General features: G+C 39.3%; 1 protein-coding gene across 1 annotated transcript in view; it reads right to left on the bottom strand.

The window, feature by feature from the left end:
- Positions 1 to 2,703: 2,703 nt before the first annotated feature.
- LOC139717339 (uncharacterized) overlaps positions 2,704 to 17,603 on the bottom strand; it is a 66,910-nt gene continuing 52,010 nt past the window's right edge. The window contains exons 24-35 of the mRNA XM_071628848.1: positions 15,884 to 15,963; positions 14,977 to 15,168; positions 13,942 to 14,075; positions 13,466 to 13,550; positions 12,090 to 12,287; positions 10,327 to 10,464; positions 9,204 to 9,346; positions 8,030 to 8,153; positions 6,228 to 6,373; positions 5,319 to 5,439; positions 4,634 to 4,875; positions 2,704 to 2,873 (exon numbers count right to left, since the gene is read on the bottom strand). Of these exons, the coding sequence (XP_071484949.1) occupies positions 2,711 to 2,873; positions 4,634 to 4,875; positions 5,319 to 5,439; positions 6,228 to 6,373; positions 8,030 to 8,153; positions 9,204 to 9,346; positions 10,327 to 10,464; positions 12,090 to 12,287; positions 13,466 to 13,550; positions 13,942 to 14,075; positions 14,977 to 15,168; positions 15,884 to 15,963 (1,766 nt within the window). The 3' untranslated portion in view covers positions 2,704 to 2,710. The remainder of the gene's footprint in view (positions 2,874 to 4,633; positions 4,876 to 5,318; positions 5,440 to 6,227; positions 6,374 to 8,029; positions 8,154 to 9,203; positions 9,347 to 10,326; positions 10,465 to 12,089; positions 12,288 to 13,465; positions 13,551 to 13,941; positions 14,076 to 14,976; positions 15,169 to 15,883; positions 15,964 to 17,603) is intronic.

The raw sequence follows: 17,603 nt of genomic DNA, 5'->3' as shown, positions 1-17,603 counted from the left end.
AGAGGATGCACCTGTACTTGGCAGATGGATACCAGCCATGATAGAAAAAAATGCTTACTAATGTAAGTCAATTAAACCTGCAAATATGATCAATTTCAGTTGTTACAGGTCTGTGTTACATTGGCATTAGGAGTGGAATGCACAAAATTGGTATTCTGAGGATGTAATTAGAATGAAGTCCCCTACAATTATTTTAGGTACCTCCCATCTAAATGTTATTCCAGCCAATCACACACATCGTTATACGCCAAGAACATGATTACGTGCACATTATGTCCTAAATGCACGCTCCCTACCCCTGTGTTTACAACCTTTCACCAGCATGTACATTATTCATCCCACCTTGTTGTCATTATTACCAATGGTACACATTTCTTCATTGTTGTCGTATGTCCGAACGAAAATACTGACAATGCCGAAGTCTTTACAAAAGACCAACAAGGACGACAAGCAAAAGCGAAATGACAACTTCACAGTGGAAGAAATTGAAGTGTTCATCATGGAATTGTTCTCAAGGAAAGCAGTAATGCAAGGAGCGTTGAATGCCAATCTAACCTGGCACATGAAGCAAGTGGCATGGCAAAATATCACTGATACCATCATCCTTGTGTCAAATTCAAGGCGAACTGTGGAAGAGTTAAAGACAAAGCTGAACAATTTGAAGGCAAAGGCAAAAAAGAACTATGCCCAGAGGAAGAGAGTAGCAAATGCGACCGGCGGAGGTGAGGAATCTCCTGGCTGCCACTTTGGGAAGAGCGGTTCCTCGACTTCATCGGACAGAGTGCCCTTGATGCCATAGAAGGTGGGGTCGATATGGTAAAACCCACGGAGAAGCCTGATACAGAATCTTTGAGTAGAGCATCTATGCCAAGTACATCGTTCTTCAAACCCGGGGCGCACACCTTGTCATCAGAGGAGGATGCAGTCTCTAGTTTGCTTGGCTTGGCAACAGGTCGAGTAGAAGACAGAGGTGAGCATTCCTCAAATTGTGATATCAGCATTAGAATGTGCATTATCAAAATTTAAGCACTCTGGCATAGGCCGTATGAAGAAGTGTAAATACATGTTACGATTAAAGAGGTTTTAGTCTAAATGCAAGCTGATGCATGCACGCAAAATACCATAATACACTTTTTAAAATTCTTTAAATGTATGCAAAGACAATGTACCATGATTTGGTAATTTGCATGAATATATGCCTACGGATTATCATTTCCCTTTTACTCTTTACTTTTTATGCACAACTTTCCAGCCAAAACGCTTGTTCCTAGGGTACAGTAGTTAATATACCCCCTACTTTAAAATCAAGTTCTTAGAATACCATAATTAAGTGTTGGTTAAATCCAAATTACGTCCTCAGAATATGGCCCCAAGAAGATGGATCCAAACTTCACCATCTATATGCGGGAAACATCAGGACTTACCGAAAGAAATATTACTGCACTTTGTCAAGCCAACAACCACTGCATTTTTGACTTTCTGTAGAATCACATCTACAAAGATGTGAGTAAGCAGAAGAAACACAAGGAGCTTAAGATCGTTGGTCATGACATTGCCGCCTTACTTGCTTCAAGAGAAGTTTAATTTCTCAAAATACTGATTCCTTTTCCTCCGCGAGGACTATATTTTAAAGAGGTTATCAATCACCAATGAGGCGGACCTCCCAACTTTTCTCACTGAAAAAATAGGGTTGATTTGGCTTAAAAGTAGGACAGACGAAGCATTTTCCATACATGTAGGAGCATGTACAGTGTAGTGGAGTTATCTACATAAAAAAGAAACTCCTGTTAAAACAGGAGCTAAAATGATGAAAATTCAAATTCTTTCCTCCGAATTCAAAATGTTCTGTTGAAAGGTCTGAATGAGATTCTCAGACAAGCAAGCGTTGCACACCCAAGGAAGAGGCTCAAGACCAAGTTTGAGTCAGTGTACCTTCTCCACTGACCAGATTTCAATTGTAGGAAGACAAGAGGGATCCGATCCAATGCGTGTTTGCTCACCATCGATTGGATGATCTCTCTGGTGTGAACATGCATCCAAAGGAAAGAGCTGATGACATGTGGGTGAAGATCTCAAAGTTAAAGGATAAATCAACTTCTGAACAGAGGAATGTGTACCTTGCCTATTTAGCTCATGATAGCAATCATCTGCATTCCTTGTAGCAATGCTGTAGATGAGAGCATCTTCAGTCTAGTGAGAAAAAACTTCACAGAGTTTCAGCCTAGCCTTGCTACCAAGATACTCTTGCATTTGGTGACAAAGAAAGTGATGTCTTTGCAACCAAAATGTTCATGTTCTGAAATGACAGGTCTAAAGTATAATGATGATGATACAACCATTGTAGATGAGATGATGAGCTAATGTAATGTTTTAGAAATTAATTTGGAGCAACAATATCTTCATCGTGATATGTATTCCCTGCTGCATTCAGACATAATCAGGTTTTGACAGAGTTGAAGAGGGGGACATTTGAAAAAATATGAATTTTGAAGGTGCCGAGTGAAAAAACAAACAAACTTAATTTTAAAGGTGCTGAGTAATGATTGGTGCTTCCAACAGTTGGCAGCTCTGTATACAGACAAAGAAAAGATAGAGAATGACAAAATTGTTCAAATACCTTTCATCACTAATGCACGCATAATCTACACGACACATCCCTGGCATGTTACCTAGCTCACAGGCAGCACGTGAATGTACTGTATTTGTGGGACTAAGCACTGAGCTGTTCAACCATCTTGTAAGCTTTCTTGGCTTCCACTGTGGATGAGTGTTCCTCTCCCAGGAAGAGCTCAAAGATACGATGAGCCTCCTGGAGCTGATATTTGGCTCTCTGCAGGTAGTTGTTGCCAAAGAATCTTGCTCCAAGGTTGTACCTGAAGAAAAAAGGAGAAGGCCATGATAATAAAATATTTCCCAATTCTTTTTTTTTTCCCAAACAAAGCTAAACCCTTTCTGAAAAAGAAAGAAAGAAAAAAAAAATATAGCAACCCTTCGCCCAATAAACAAACAAACAACATGCAATCAAGTGCAAAGACAGGTTTGTCAAGAGTCATATTTTTATGTAGAACAGACAGTAAATTCAGTGATAAATCTGACTTGAAATTGGGTGGATTCATTCTTTTTGCTTGTTATTTGAAGTCTATTGCAAACCAAATGATACAAACACACACCTACATTCAATGCAGGTTTTAACAACCGCAAACCAGTACAAAAACAGGGAAGGAATTGAAAGGTTATAAAAGTAGGCCGTTAAAGGGGATGGCTAGTAACTGATCTGATCAGTGGGAATCAGTGGGAATGCTGGGGGATGATTGTTCCAATTCTTGTAGGATTAATTTAAGAGTACATTATATATCTACACCACTGTATTGTTGTGTGAAAATTATTTGCTTCAGAATGGTCTCATATTCAAGTAATGTGCAGTTTAATGTTTCCAGGTTAGCATGCCTGTACAGTGATGGGGCATTAAACTGCACATTACTTGAATATGAGACCGTTCTGAAGCAAATAATTTTCACACAACAATAGATATATAATGTACTCTTAAATGAATCCCACAAGAATTGGAACGATCATCCCCAGCATTCCCACTGATCAGTTACTAGCCATCCCCTTTAAGGAAAGCATTTCCACATAATTCCTTTGAAAACTGCTATGTTAGAAATAAAGGGGAGGAAGCAATTTGATCAACCTCAGCCCCCTTCCACTGCCCCCCCCCCCCCCTTCCCAATTAGAAATATAGAGTCCTCTGCCAATAATCCTTCAGAGCATATCCTGCAGCTCAGACACTTGTTGACTTATACCATCATAATATTTGTGACTGTGCACCACAAAACAAACAAAAAGTCACCAGACATGGATTTCTAGTTAAGGGCAGATTCTAAAAGAGCAGACTCTAAGCTTTTAAATGATGTATAACTCAATTCAAATGGACTCTTCTAACCTATCTAAATGCTGGAAAGAAAACGCACACTCTGGAAAAGTGTGAACTGAGAAAAGAGGCTCTGAAGTAAAGAGTCTATTCAAGCGCTTAATCTTTTCAAGCCACGCTAGCTGCGCCATAAATGGGACAAAAAACAAACAAACAGGGTGTTAACCACCAGAGTAATAATAAAGGGATTATCAGATTGAGCTGAAATTAGGCATGCTTTATCAACACATTTTGCCCATGATTAATGACAACTTTCAACGCAGTAGTATTATCCCTTAAACAGTCATTGAAAGTGAAGAGTGTGTACAGGGTTTTTAAGAAATGAAAAGGGGACTCTATAAGAAACATCTAATCACACTGTTCAACAATAAAGTGTTTGAGAAAAACTGCGAAAAACATAGTTTCCTGTTTGTTTTATGCTCCCAAACTTTAACATAATGTAGAAGAAGACTTGCTTTTTAAGAAAATATGAAAAACTCAAGATTGGCTAGGTTGACCCATTTCACCTATTTTCAGTCCTCACATAAAACCACTGCATTCGACTTTTTGTTCGTTTTGTGATGCACGGTCACATTTATACCATCATAATCATATCCTCTCTCATCTGCCCACTTTGCCCAACACTCAAGTCAAATCATAAAGTCATGAGAGAAACCTTTTTCTTCCTGTTTTTTCCCCCCTCTTTAACTCCACAGTAGTCACCTGATGATGGCAACGTCCACATGATCCTTCCCATAAGCCTCCAGCAGGATGCCCAGGGCCAGCTTGAAAGTGTTCTCTGCCGAGGCGTCGTGGAGGTCATCCTGGACGAGACCCAGGTTGTTCAAGATGGCCGCCAGTCGCGGGTGGTCCATGCCGGTCTCCTTGCTAGTCTGCTGGAAGTCCCAGCAGTGGAAGAGACTGGCCTCCTCCAGCCGACTCTGGTCGTAGCACAGCTCACCAAGCTGTTAAAGTGGAGATGGGAACAGACACCACGCTATAAGAACATTCTGGTATGAGATCAAGACTACATAATTATATGCGGCTTGTATTCTGACAATTTGTTTTTGTTTTGTCTTTGGGGTTACGGTAAACACAGCTCTCAGAAGGGCTCCAATTTCATCTTCCACCATTTGATATTACCTTGCTAAACATTTAAAGATTTACCAAATAACTTGTCTGGCTGTTGCAATTTGCACAGATAATGAGTTGCTTTGGAGTAATTCTGAGATCCCAAATACTCATTCAAGTTCATTGCTGTTTTGATGCCCCTAAGACTCCTGATAGCACTCACCAAACACTACACTAATGTGAATGAGGCAAAGTTTCTCTTTACTGGCTTTACTTGTAACCATAAGAAACACAATCTCCACCAATAGTGATAGAAAGGTGAAATTTGTAAACTTACCTGTCCCACCAGAGCTGCTGTGTAGTGGTGGTCATGACCTACGACCTCAATGGACACAGAAAAGGCTTTCTGCAAAATCTTCTTAGCAAGTTCAGCTTGACCTTGTTTGCGCTTCACTGCTCTGTAGCAGATTTTTATTTTTTTTATTTATTTATTTATTTATTTTTTTTTGGGGGGGGGGGAGGAAAAGATAGAAACATGCGATTTAAAAGTGGATACTAAAAATGCAGAGAATCAAGTGTCAGGGAGCCACTGAAAAATAAAAATACTGTCCGATGGTTCTAGTTTTAGTTTGATGTCACAGATGAATCTGTACAAAAGAAGATATCCTCTGGTGAAAGGCATGCATAGTTTGGACAAAAAAACTACAACACCGTTTAATGGTCTTAAAGGCATAGTATACAGATGTACAAATGTAGTATTGGTTAATGTGAAAATTCAGCTTTTAACTTCTTGCAAGACACCTGAAAACTACTTCAGACAATTCTAAGAGGAATTCAGTTTATTTGATGTAAATCGGTTAATGGCTGTGATACTCACAACAAAGTAAACAAAGCGCTCCTAATAAAAGGTGGGGCCCATCTTTTTACTAGGATCACTTTGTTTTGGATATCTCAGCCATTTCAAAACCAATTTTCTTCAAATAAACTTTGAATTCCTCTTACAAATATATGTACTTTAACAGTCCATATGAAGTTTCTCATTATCTCAAAAAGTCATCATAAAAATCATTGGAAACCTACATTGTATGTAAATGCCCATCTTGATGGAAACTGTACCATCCCTGTAATTTGATTGACATCTTAATGATACATTGTAATGGTGAAGATACTGGATCTTTCATTGTCTTTGCCTTTTCATTTCTACAGCTACTGTCACCAAGTTTTCACATCCAGAGAATGAACTCACCCCAAACTTATCAAGGTTTTCACTAGCTGCAGTTTCTGCTCTGGCGTCTTGATCTTCGTCAGCCTCGTGAGGGCGTCCTCCAGGTGTTTGTCAGCTGCTTCCAGGTTTCCCTGCTTGATGCACACGTTTCCCAGCTCAATGAGGACCTGTGGGTGTGAGACATGGAAAGACTCAGTCTTATCTCCAGTCTGTGCTTAGGAGTCGAGGGTGTTGTCATAAAACCGTCTCCAGAATTCCGACCCCTCTTGATAATCCAATCTCCTCCACTCCCTACACTCACTCACAATTACGATACACAGTCTTCATCAACGCACACTTAAATCAATGTAAGGTTTCTTGCCATGTCTGGTGTAAGTACATAATTATGTGACCCGCTACAACAAAAGGATCCTAAAGTCGCTGACGGGCGAGCCAATCATGGCCCAGAAAAATGCTATTTTCAGGCCTTTCCTGTGATCATTTAGCTTCGAAATTTCGGCAGATGAAAATTATGTTAAAACAGAAATCCAAACGTTTTGACAGATTTGGGTGATCTGACTTCAAACTTGATTTTCTTGGCTCACCCGTCAGCGACTTTAGGATCCTTTTGTTGTAGCGGGTCACATATGATGTGTTTCAGCGCTTTGTAATTGCAAATGTACCTCATATATACTCAGTGTAATGTCGGGTTAGGTTCTTTTAATAAGATGTTAAAGAGTACCTATGGTTAAGCTTTAAGTCCCAAGTTACCATCATGGCAAACAAGAATTAATAACATGCGGATGATTTATCAGGCATTTCTAAAAAACACTTACTGTAAAACATGATATATTCGCGGCATGAAATTTTCGCGAATTGGAGCTGACAGCCTTTTTCGCGGCATGAAATTTTCGCGAATTGCCAGTGGCATTCAATGCATGTAGTGTAGACAAAAACTTTTGCGTGCATTTTAATTTCGCGAATTTTGGCGCTCGCGAAATTCGCGAAATTAAAATGCACGCGAAAATTTCTCGTTTTACAGTAACTCTGTGTGCTTTGAGTGCTGATTGGCACAGAAAGCCCTGAAGCAATGCATACAATGTCCATAGTCTCTCGTACTGAAAGAGTTAAGGACATATGTGACCGTGCACCTCAAAACGAACATAAAGTCGCACACACTGATTTTGCGTGAGGACTGAAAATAAGTGAAATGGGTCAACCTAGCCGAACTTGACTTTTTCATATTTTCTGAAAGAGCGAGTCTTCTTTTACATTATGCTAAAATTTGGTATTATAAAACGGGCAGGAAAGTGTGTTTTTTTAGCAGTTTATCTCGAACATTTTTGGTAGAATAGTGTGATTAGGTGTGTCTTTAGAATCCCTTTTTCATTTCTGAAAAACCTTGTCCACACTCTACACTTTCAACTCTATAACTTTTGAAAGGATAGTGCTACTGTTTTGAAAGTTGGCATTAATTATGGACAGAATGTGTTAATGAGGCATGCTTAATTTCAGTTTAATCTGATAATCTCTTCATTGTTGTTACTCTGGTGGTTTACTTCCTGTTTTTTGTCCCATTCATCGCACAGCCAGCACGGTTTGGTAAAGATTAAGCGCTTGAATAGACACTGTAGTTCAGAGTCTCTTTTCTCAGTTTACACTTTCCCTGAGTTTGTGCTTTCTTTCCAATATTTTGATAGGTTAGGAGAGTCCATTTGATTTGAGTTATACTTCATTTGAAAGCTTAAAGTCTCCTCTTTCAGAATATGGTCTTAACTAAAAATTCATGTCTGGCGACTTTTTGTTTGTTTTGAGGTGCAGGGTCACATAATTATAATACTTACATCAATGACGACAGGGTGGTTACACCGGTGCTTGGTGTTGTAGTGGAAGTGATGTTGGACCACGGTGGAGTGCTCCACGAGGTACTGGAGCTCCATCTCTTTCAGCAGACGCTCGTTTAACACTCTGATGGAAGACAAAATACACCACAGTGAAGTAATTCATAAAATGTAATACAGGCGACTCCTGTTATAACAAAGTGTCTCTGGAAGCTCAGGTAGATTTCTTCAGGTATGCTGATATTTCATTGTAACTATCAAATGAAGTTTTGCAATAGATGATAGGATAGTAATTGTGTGACCTGAATGTTTATTTCCTTGTAAAGAAAGTTTGTCATAACAGTATTCTGTATTAGATGTTGGTAATTATAACTGTGTGAGCTGCATGTCTATTTCCTTGCATTAAAAGGATTTTTTTTTTTTAATATCAGTGGCACTGTGTGCGTTGTAACCAGAGTGCCCTGTAGGGATTACAAATCAATCAGCATCATAGGAATTTGTTCTTCTCCATCCATGTACTACTCAGAATATTGTAAGATATACTGTACCAGAAGTTTGCACTCAAAACAGCTCCAACAGAGAGAAAGAAACAATACAGTGATTACATGCCTTAAGGTACAATTATGTAGCTTTACCAGACACAACACACTTCATCCGAGGAGGTTTTTTTGTGGTGGTTTTTCCCTTTTTTTCTTTTCTTTCTCTCTCTTCTGACATGGACAGTATGAAAATATCTCCTGAGAAGCATAAAATGTTGCCATGAAAATACACAACAATATGAATGATATTTACGTATCAAGGGGACCCACGTCCAAAGAGCACCACATCAAATTCAAATCGCAACAACTGTTAGTTGTCATGGCAACTAAATTTTGGTGGTTGCTCCCAACCTGCTTAAAGTGCACTCATCAGTAAAATTGCCAATGAATGATTTCAGAGTGTTTTCTAAATCAGATCCATGATATTCTGTAAGAAGTTGCGGTGCTTTTCCTATAATTCCGAGTATTCATGTCCTGGAGTGCGCTCCTACTTCTTCTAAAACCTCTGAGGACGGACTGATTTTGCTACAATATACATTTCCCATAGACACCTACCCTAGTATTACTTGGGACTCATCCTCAACGGGTTGAAGTAGTGCTAGCCACTGACCCTGAGACAGAAGAAGAGTCCCCCTTACCTTGCCCCCCTCAACAGACCCAGCGTGGTGAAGAAGACTGCCATAAGCTGGATGAGGCGAACCTTGCTCCGACTTTTCTCCCACTCCTCGGATCGGCTCAGAACGTCAAGATAGGCCTGCTCCACGGGTTCAAACCCACCAAGCTTTTAAAGATAAAACCCAGGACAAAATGCAAAGGAAAATTTTAAGAAGGGGAATCTTTATTCTGACTGTAAAGCAATGCTGTTAAAATAAAGAAATGTTTTGTGGTGTGGAAATTTTCTTGACTTTCATGCTTGACCAAATTCATATGGAGAGGAATAATGCACAGTAGGCAGAATTAGACAATAGAGTTTGCACAGGAGTTTGTATAACAAAGAAAAAAAAATGCCTCATCAAAGAAATCGTTGAAAAAACAGAATTTCTTCAACAGGCCCAGTGCAAAAAGCTTAAAATTTATGGAGACTGATTGTTAGCACAGCTTTCTCTTGTCTATTTTTGTTAATGTACACTTTTGTAGCAAAAATTGTTCCCAACTCCACAATAGCTAGGCGATCTACTACAAAGACTTGTAAACAAAAACAACTCTTGCAAATTTGTAAATAAAGCCCATATCACGAAACAGACATGAGATTTTAAAGTAGAAAATTCTTTTCCGGACAAAAAAGTTTCTTGATACTCAAAAATGATAGGAGGATTTGAATCTCATTAAAAAAAAAAAAAAAAAAAATCTGTATGCAATTTGCAAATAACACACATATGTGCATTCAAACATTTCTTATGACATATGCACCAACCACATTAATGCTAACTATGTGTCAATCAATGATAAATCTGTAAGTCTTCTCCCTCCCCTGCCACAAAAAAGTGTAGAACTCTTTCTAATCATAACTGCATGACAATATTTTCCTCTTATGCCAAGGTGCGCAGGTAACAGTCTCAAGGAAGTGAAGAGTGAAACTATTGACTGTGTTTGATAGATTTATGATTTACGGATTCATTAAGTCATTCATTGATTCATTTATTTACCTTTTTTATGTACCTTGATACACATACACACTAAACATCAAAAAAGAAAAAGTGTATATTCTGGTTCATTTTCTTGTAGTACGATAGGAAAAGGAGGATATAGAGAAGCACATACCAGTCGCCATGATTTGATGAGCTGAAATTTGCCTTCCTCGGTGCTCATCAGACGCTGGAAAACCTCAATGTTGAGGATGGTGCCACGGAGACGGGTCAGTTCTCCAGCTTGGGCCAGGAGGAAGGGTACCTCATCCGCCTGGAGGGTGGGGGGGGGGGGGGGGGGGGAGGGCAGGAAATTGATGCATCACAGACAGATTGAAATACATGACGACACTTTAATGACCCATTGAGGATAGGCTGATTTGTGACAACTGTACGCATTTCCCATAGACACTTACCCGAGTATACTCAGTACTCGTCCTCAACGGGTTCAATAGATGATATCAACCTTAATGCTTTACTTAACAGGAAGTTCTACTCTTTTGTCTCTTAACCCATTGAGGACGAGTCCCGAGTATACTAGGGCAGGTGTCTATGGGAAATGCATGTTGTAGCCAAATCAGCCCATCCTAAACGGGTTAAGAGTGGCTTGTATGAAGAGACAACAAACATCAAATACACACACAACAGTAATGGTATAACAATAGTAACTTAGAAATAACATTGATGTACATTAACCCATCCAAACTTGAGTGGATTACAGCTTAGCCAGTCTACTTTATAGGAATATACTATAGTAATGTGCATCAGTCCCAGGGGAAGGCCATGGTAAAATCAGGGGGACTAGGTAATTTCTATACTGTTGGCAATTAGTTTGGGAAATCCAGAAGTCTGTGCCAAATGGCAGCCCCAAAGCACTCATGTGTGCATGCCAATTGGAGAAAACAGTTCAAACGGAGGCAGTTTTGGTCGGAGTAACTTCGGAGGAAGGGTCGGAGGAAGTTTGGTTGGAGGAAAGTCGGAGGAAAGGTCGGAGTAGTGCCCTTCTGAACAAGGTCGTGGTAACTTCCTACGGTCGGGGGAACATACCATGACCTCTTCCTCCAACCAAGATACTCCTGAGTTTTTTCAGGAGTATCTCACTACCACGACTAGCCGGTCGGAGTAAATTGCCCGTGCAGACAAGCCCTTGGAGTATCTATGACCTTACAAACCTTATACGACCTAGGTAAAACTTCCGGAGTCAAATACGAGTACATGTGCGCGTGAGGTACAATTCTAAACTAGTCGATCACGATGGAGAAGCTAGCGCTCATAAATTCTCATCGACAAGAATAGAGAAGATAAATGCTGCTGGTAAAAAACAATGGTATGGTCGATGTGCGCGTCATTACCACTCCCGGAAGTTACACCTACCCTCCACGGTGATGCGCGTGAAGGCCATGGTAAATTGGTCAGAGTTTCTTTCCTATTCTAATTGCTGCGCCATAAAATTTTACTCCGACGTCTGAACATGGCTAGTAAGGTTTACAGCAAACACACTACCAAGTAAAAAAGCTCACCACTTTATATCTTTACATATACTGTAACTGGAAAGCATTGTACACCTGTTATTAGAATAGTGACATACAACCATATGGAAATTTGCCTGTCAGCCAATCAATGACACACACACACACACACACACACACACATATATAAAAACAAACAAACAAACAAACAAACAAACTCTTCAGCTCTAACACACTGAAACTTGGTATGATGAGGTCAGAGAAAGTGATAACATACCTGATACAGATGTATTTTGAGTTTCTTTTGTCAGGTCCCATTTCTCTTTTATTCTTTTGATTTTACACCTGATTTAAAGGAGATACCCAATATAGCATGGAAATCTCAGTGGTCAAAAGCAGCTATTTACAACCGAGGTGCCTCTGTACTCACATATCTGTCGTCTATGTCCTGGGCGTTGAAAAAGTTGGCCAGGCGCAGGTAGCACTGGCGCTTGTCCTCAGGAGTGGGCAGGTATCGGCTCTCCACCGCCTGACGCAGGTGGTCGTGGAAGAAGTTGACGAGACCATTACGATTGATGAGGTTCTCTTCCAGCGACAGATAGAATGGCGACCAGACAAAGCCTGGAACCTAAAGGGTCAGGAGAGAAGGAATTCAATTTCACTATGGGACACCACAAGCAGGGGCAGATCCAGGAATTCTGTAAAGGGGGGGCGTGACTAATATTTCTGGTGCCACTTCCGGGTTTCATTTCATTGTTTTTCTTTTTATTTATTTTGTTTTTTACGAAAAATAAAGGGGGGGGGGGCGTGTGCCGGTTGCGCCCCCCCTGGATCCGCCACTGACAAGGACATACACGTAATATGCTTTTGTTTTTATTGCTTTGTTTGTATGCAAAAATAACTGGTAGTGTGTAGGACACTACTGACAGTTAAAAATTGTTCAAAAACTAGAATCATTGTTAAATGGAGGTGTTCTCAGATTGGCCAATGAATTTCTATGAAGAATTTAAATGCAAAAACTTATATACACGTTTTTATAAACTTGAGATATTTCAGATTGAATCTGCAGGAAAAAAAAATAATTACAATGTATGTGATAATCATGATATCTTCAAAATTATTCATCTAACACATGAAGTAACATTGAACAGATTTAATTTTTCTCTTTTTGACGATGACCCTAATTAAAACAAAAACAATTGGAAATAACAATTATATGTTTTTGTATTCACACTCATTCAAACACTTTCTTCATTCTCATGTAATGTAGAGTGACAGCACCGTATTTTCTCAACCTCACAACAAACAATGATCAGCAGTGTTAGTTAATACACGTAGCACTGGGAATTAAGCAAGAATACTACATGCACATGTAGCTGTCAATAGAACAAAGGATTTGGGGGCTTTTTGCATTCCATTCCTCCATGAGACAAAGGTGCAATTTGTGTTACACATAGAATGAATTCAGTCTCAATAACTGAAGTTCGCTAGACAGCACATCAGTAGAATTTGATGCATGACACAGGATGTACATTGTGAAGGTATATGTGCTAAAATTCCCCTATATGTTCCATGAAATCTTGATAGGTTTGTAGAAAATGTTAATGGGCACAAGCAGAGCATTCCCCAAGGGTACCTCTGAAAGTCTGCCTCAACACAGGAGACTGAACGCTCCCTGAACAGTAATGCCGCACCATGCCACTACTGCAAAATGTGGTGCAATATGTCACAGTATGCATTACTCAGCACAGTTTGCTCTACTCGAAATCGAAACACAGACAGAGACATGGATTCAAACTGACTTACATCCAGCAGAGTGAGCAGCTCGTTCTCACTCATCCCTCGGTGAGAACACCAGATGGCCGTGGTGGTATCTCGCACCAAATTTGGTCTACAGTTGCCATAGCAACCAACATGCAGAACCCAAGAATGAACAGAACAAGTGCAATAAACCAAATCAAACAATGGCAAAAGCATTTCAAATAACAAAAAGATTTGGAAATGAAACAAAAACAACAAAACAAACCCGAACTGTAAACAATGATGATGAAATAAAACTTAAACAAAATAAAAACAAATTGGCAACAGGAAATAAGTAATGGTATTCAAAGAATGCAAAAGAGAGTAAAAATTAACATATACCATGCTTGAACAACAACAACAACAAAAATATCATAATGTATGAATAGCTTTTTGAATACAACGAAGGACCAAAACTAAAGAAGTGCCTTCTTTGGCAAGGAAAAATATCATCAATGTGTCTGGAAACTAATCTGGTTTACCGAGAGAGGCTGCCTTTCTCAAAGTCATCCTCCATACGCTCCAGAATCTTCCCAAACAGCTTCCCAGGATTGTCGGCTGCCAGGTAGGACTTGATGGCAGTGGTCAGCTGATTGAAGCTGCCATAGATACGCACCTTGTCAAAATTGAAAGAGAAAAAGAGGGAGAATATTTGAAATTTTTGGTGTACAGTCCGGATTTTTCAATGGAAACACTCGTCCTTCATACCCTACTACTTTCTTTTTGTGTCTTCTTCTCCTTTTCTGAAGTATTTTGCCAGATTATGTATGAAGAAGAAATTCAGAAATAAAATCAGAATCAGAATCAGAATCAGATTATGTCATGCACATCCTGTTCGTCGATTTCACAGGTTTAGAGTTTTGCTTTTTTAGGCTTTGTCACAAGCAGTCTTTACATTTTCTACCAACATCTTTGTCTCTTCTCTTTGTCCATGTTTTCCTTTTCATCTATCCTCCTCCCTTACACAACCCTTTCCTTTACAAACTTGTCTAACCCTTTCATTTACATACTCCTTACGTTACTTGTCATGCCTTCTACCTTGTCCTCTCTACATAAATGTCCTTTTATCTATCCATGGTGTATACCAATCTAATATCCATCTTTTGTTATGAGTGGGCATATTACCTATATGTTTACTCCTGTATTCATGAATTGGTTCCAAAGAAACTTATGTAGATAAAGAAGTTTCTTCAAGAAAGGAATTCTGACACATTTAAGTTATCACTCTTATTGATTCCTTCTAATCGTTTAGTGGTGATGGTAGCTTGATTATTGTTCACTGTCAGAAAAAATGTCTTGTGTGCTGCTGATTACCGTCATCTCTCTCTCAAGGTTTGTCATATACTGCTACATCTCAATATTTGAATAAATAATAGATAGTTATAGCTAGTGATAGCGTCTGTTTTAAGTCTTCAGATCTGGGCTCAAAGTCACATAGATGTCTTTCACCACTATATTTTTTTTTCTCTCTCTCTGGATCTCTCCCCTTTTCTCTCACAAGCAGTGCATGTCATTACCTCATCCAGTAGAGCCTTGAGGTAGAGTGGGTTGGAGCTCTGAGGGGCGGTGATGATGAGGTCAGACTGTTCGGCGTTCAGCGACTTGCCGTAGAGATTCATGTAACCTGTGATGATCTCATGCTTCTCCTCATCCTTCAACGGTTCAACCTTGTAAGTTGGCCAGCAGAACTCCAGCACCTTGTCTTGGGCCTGGGGACAGGAATTATACACATAATATTATCTTAGGTTTTAGCTGTTATTTTTTTTTTTCATACTAATTCAATTAGGGATGCAAGCTGGATGGAAGAGAGTGCCTGAAAAATATGTATATGAAGCTACTTTGCACATAAAAGGGCCTGACCTTTAATATTACAGTTGTATTAGGGCCCTTGCCTGAGTAATGGGTATTCCTCCTGTATAATTAAACAAAGAAAAGAAAAAAAAAATGTGTATTGCTAAGCAAATGAAGTCTCTTCTAGACCAAACTGAATTCTTCCGTGTGTAACATTCCATTAATAGAGAAATGAAATATCTTTAGGCATCATTCTTCTGCATGGTAACAGCAAGAATAGTGACAGCTTAGGAAAAGTTTGCCGAAGTTTATGATGCCACTCATTACATTGAAATTGTTGCAATGTCATATCAAATGCTGTTGTATGCACATACACATATTTACTTGACTTGAAGCAATTTAGTCACTTGTATTTCTGTTCTATTTTCTACCTTTGTCAAACATAGAACACTTCCATTTCTTGTTTTCTTACAACACTTGGGTTACATTGCTCTTTGCACCTTACCATGGAGAGCACAAGCTAACTAAACACTGTCACTCAGAACTCGCAAAACGGGTATTCAATAAAGATGGCCACAATGAATAATGTGGGCTTTTTTCTTTTTTTCGGGAGGGAGGGGGGAGATGATTTACCTTGCCAGGGAGTGTTGATAGAAGCATGTACACATTTGGTGGAAGCTCAGCTACCATCCACTTCAGTTCCATTTCATCACCTGGGTCAAAGAAAACAGAAGATTTGCTTGCTATCAAACACCTTTGATATTTCACGGACGGCAAAAAATATCTCAGGAAAAAAATCATATGGAAAATGTATTTCATCATTATGTAGTCTCGCACACTTACACACACCTTGAGTTTCTCATTATATCTGTATCCCTCTCAATCTATCAATATTTCTATTTATGGGTGTATTCAAACACAGCAATATCATATAAACATACATAATTATACACACACAGGGGTGGATCCAGGAATTCTGTAAAGGGGGGGGGGGCAATTAATATTTCTGGTGCCACTTTTGGGTTTCATATCATTTTTTCTTTTTTTTTCTTTTGTCTTTAATGACAAATAAAGGAAGGGGGGCGTGCGCCGGTTGCGCATTCCTCTGGATCCGTCACTGCACACAGAAATATTGTATAGAGAGAGAGAGATGTTGAGAAGTCTACATATTTCCTTGATATCCATTGCAAGCTAAGATAAATGAAATGGAAATTTTCATGTAGAATTCACAATATTCCTATATCACTAATTGCATTCATAAATCATGAAATGAAATTCTGCTTGAATTCAAAACACTACTGTTAGTACCCGATCTATTGGTTTTTTTTCCCTCTCTCATTTGTGCTTTCGACTTGTCTCTGTGTTATAATTTATCTTATTTTTGCTATGCTGAATCAAATGTGTTTTGTGTTTATCCTTGTACATGCGCATTGTCTGAAATGCCGAATAAAATAATAATAATAATAATAATAGTAGTAGTAGTAGTAGTAGTAGTAGTAGTAGTAGTAGTAGTAGTAGTAGTAATAATAATAATAATGATAATAATAATAATAATAACATTGTATTATTGCAGTATAACACACACACACACACACACACACATTAATGTTTTCCTTTTGATTACACGGCTAACAAAGTGAGAACTGGATTTCTGCCTCACAATAGAAGCTAAAATCTATCATATTCCACATACTAAGAATGTTGCAATAGGATTGGTCCAGAGCTGATCACATGATGAAGCATAATTTTGCCCATCACATCACCTGAGAAGAAAAGTTTGTTACACTCTGTGATGATAGGCCCTTTTGTTTCGCTGATCTCCACACAGTCCACACAGTCCCAACGCAAGACGAGTACGCGCGAAATAAAAGTGCGTTGCACTGTGGACTATCATGTGACCTAGGTCACTTGATAGTACACAGTGCAACGCACTTTTACTTCGGTGCCGCTGTGCGCGATCAGCTACGCGCATCGCCCATGGTCTCTAAAGTAGTACTGCGTACAGTAGACATAGACGTATTAAAAACATAGCGAGGTAACACAGGGCCTACGTAATTTGTTTAGCATCGCGTCGATCGTAGCTCAATCAACAAAATGGCCGCAGAAATCAGATTTGACCTGCTTAGCAAAGCTGAAATTGATGACTTGCTGCAGGACAGTGAAAGCAAGAATACGAAACGACAGTTGAAGTTTAGTCTCAGAATATTTAAGGATTTTTGTGGTGCTCTAGGGGACGTTGATTTCGACCAGCTCGCGGACATCGACTTGAAAACGTTGGATTGGAAAGTTTTATGCGGGTGTGAAATCGCGTAGTGGTGAGTCGCACCGGAAAAAATCCATGCAGGCCTTGCAG

Source organism: Diadema antillarum, unplaced genomic scaffold (assembly GCF_040938485.1).
Source record: "Diadema antillarum isolate AM-2024a unplaced genomic scaffold, OU_Dant_1.0 scf00000007, whole genome shotgun sequence".
Taxonomy (NCBI): domain Eukaryota; kingdom Metazoa; phylum Echinodermata; class Echinoidea; order Diadematoida; family Diadematidae; genus Diadema; species Diadema antillarum.
This window is presented reverse-complemented; position numbering and strand designations above follow the sequence as displayed.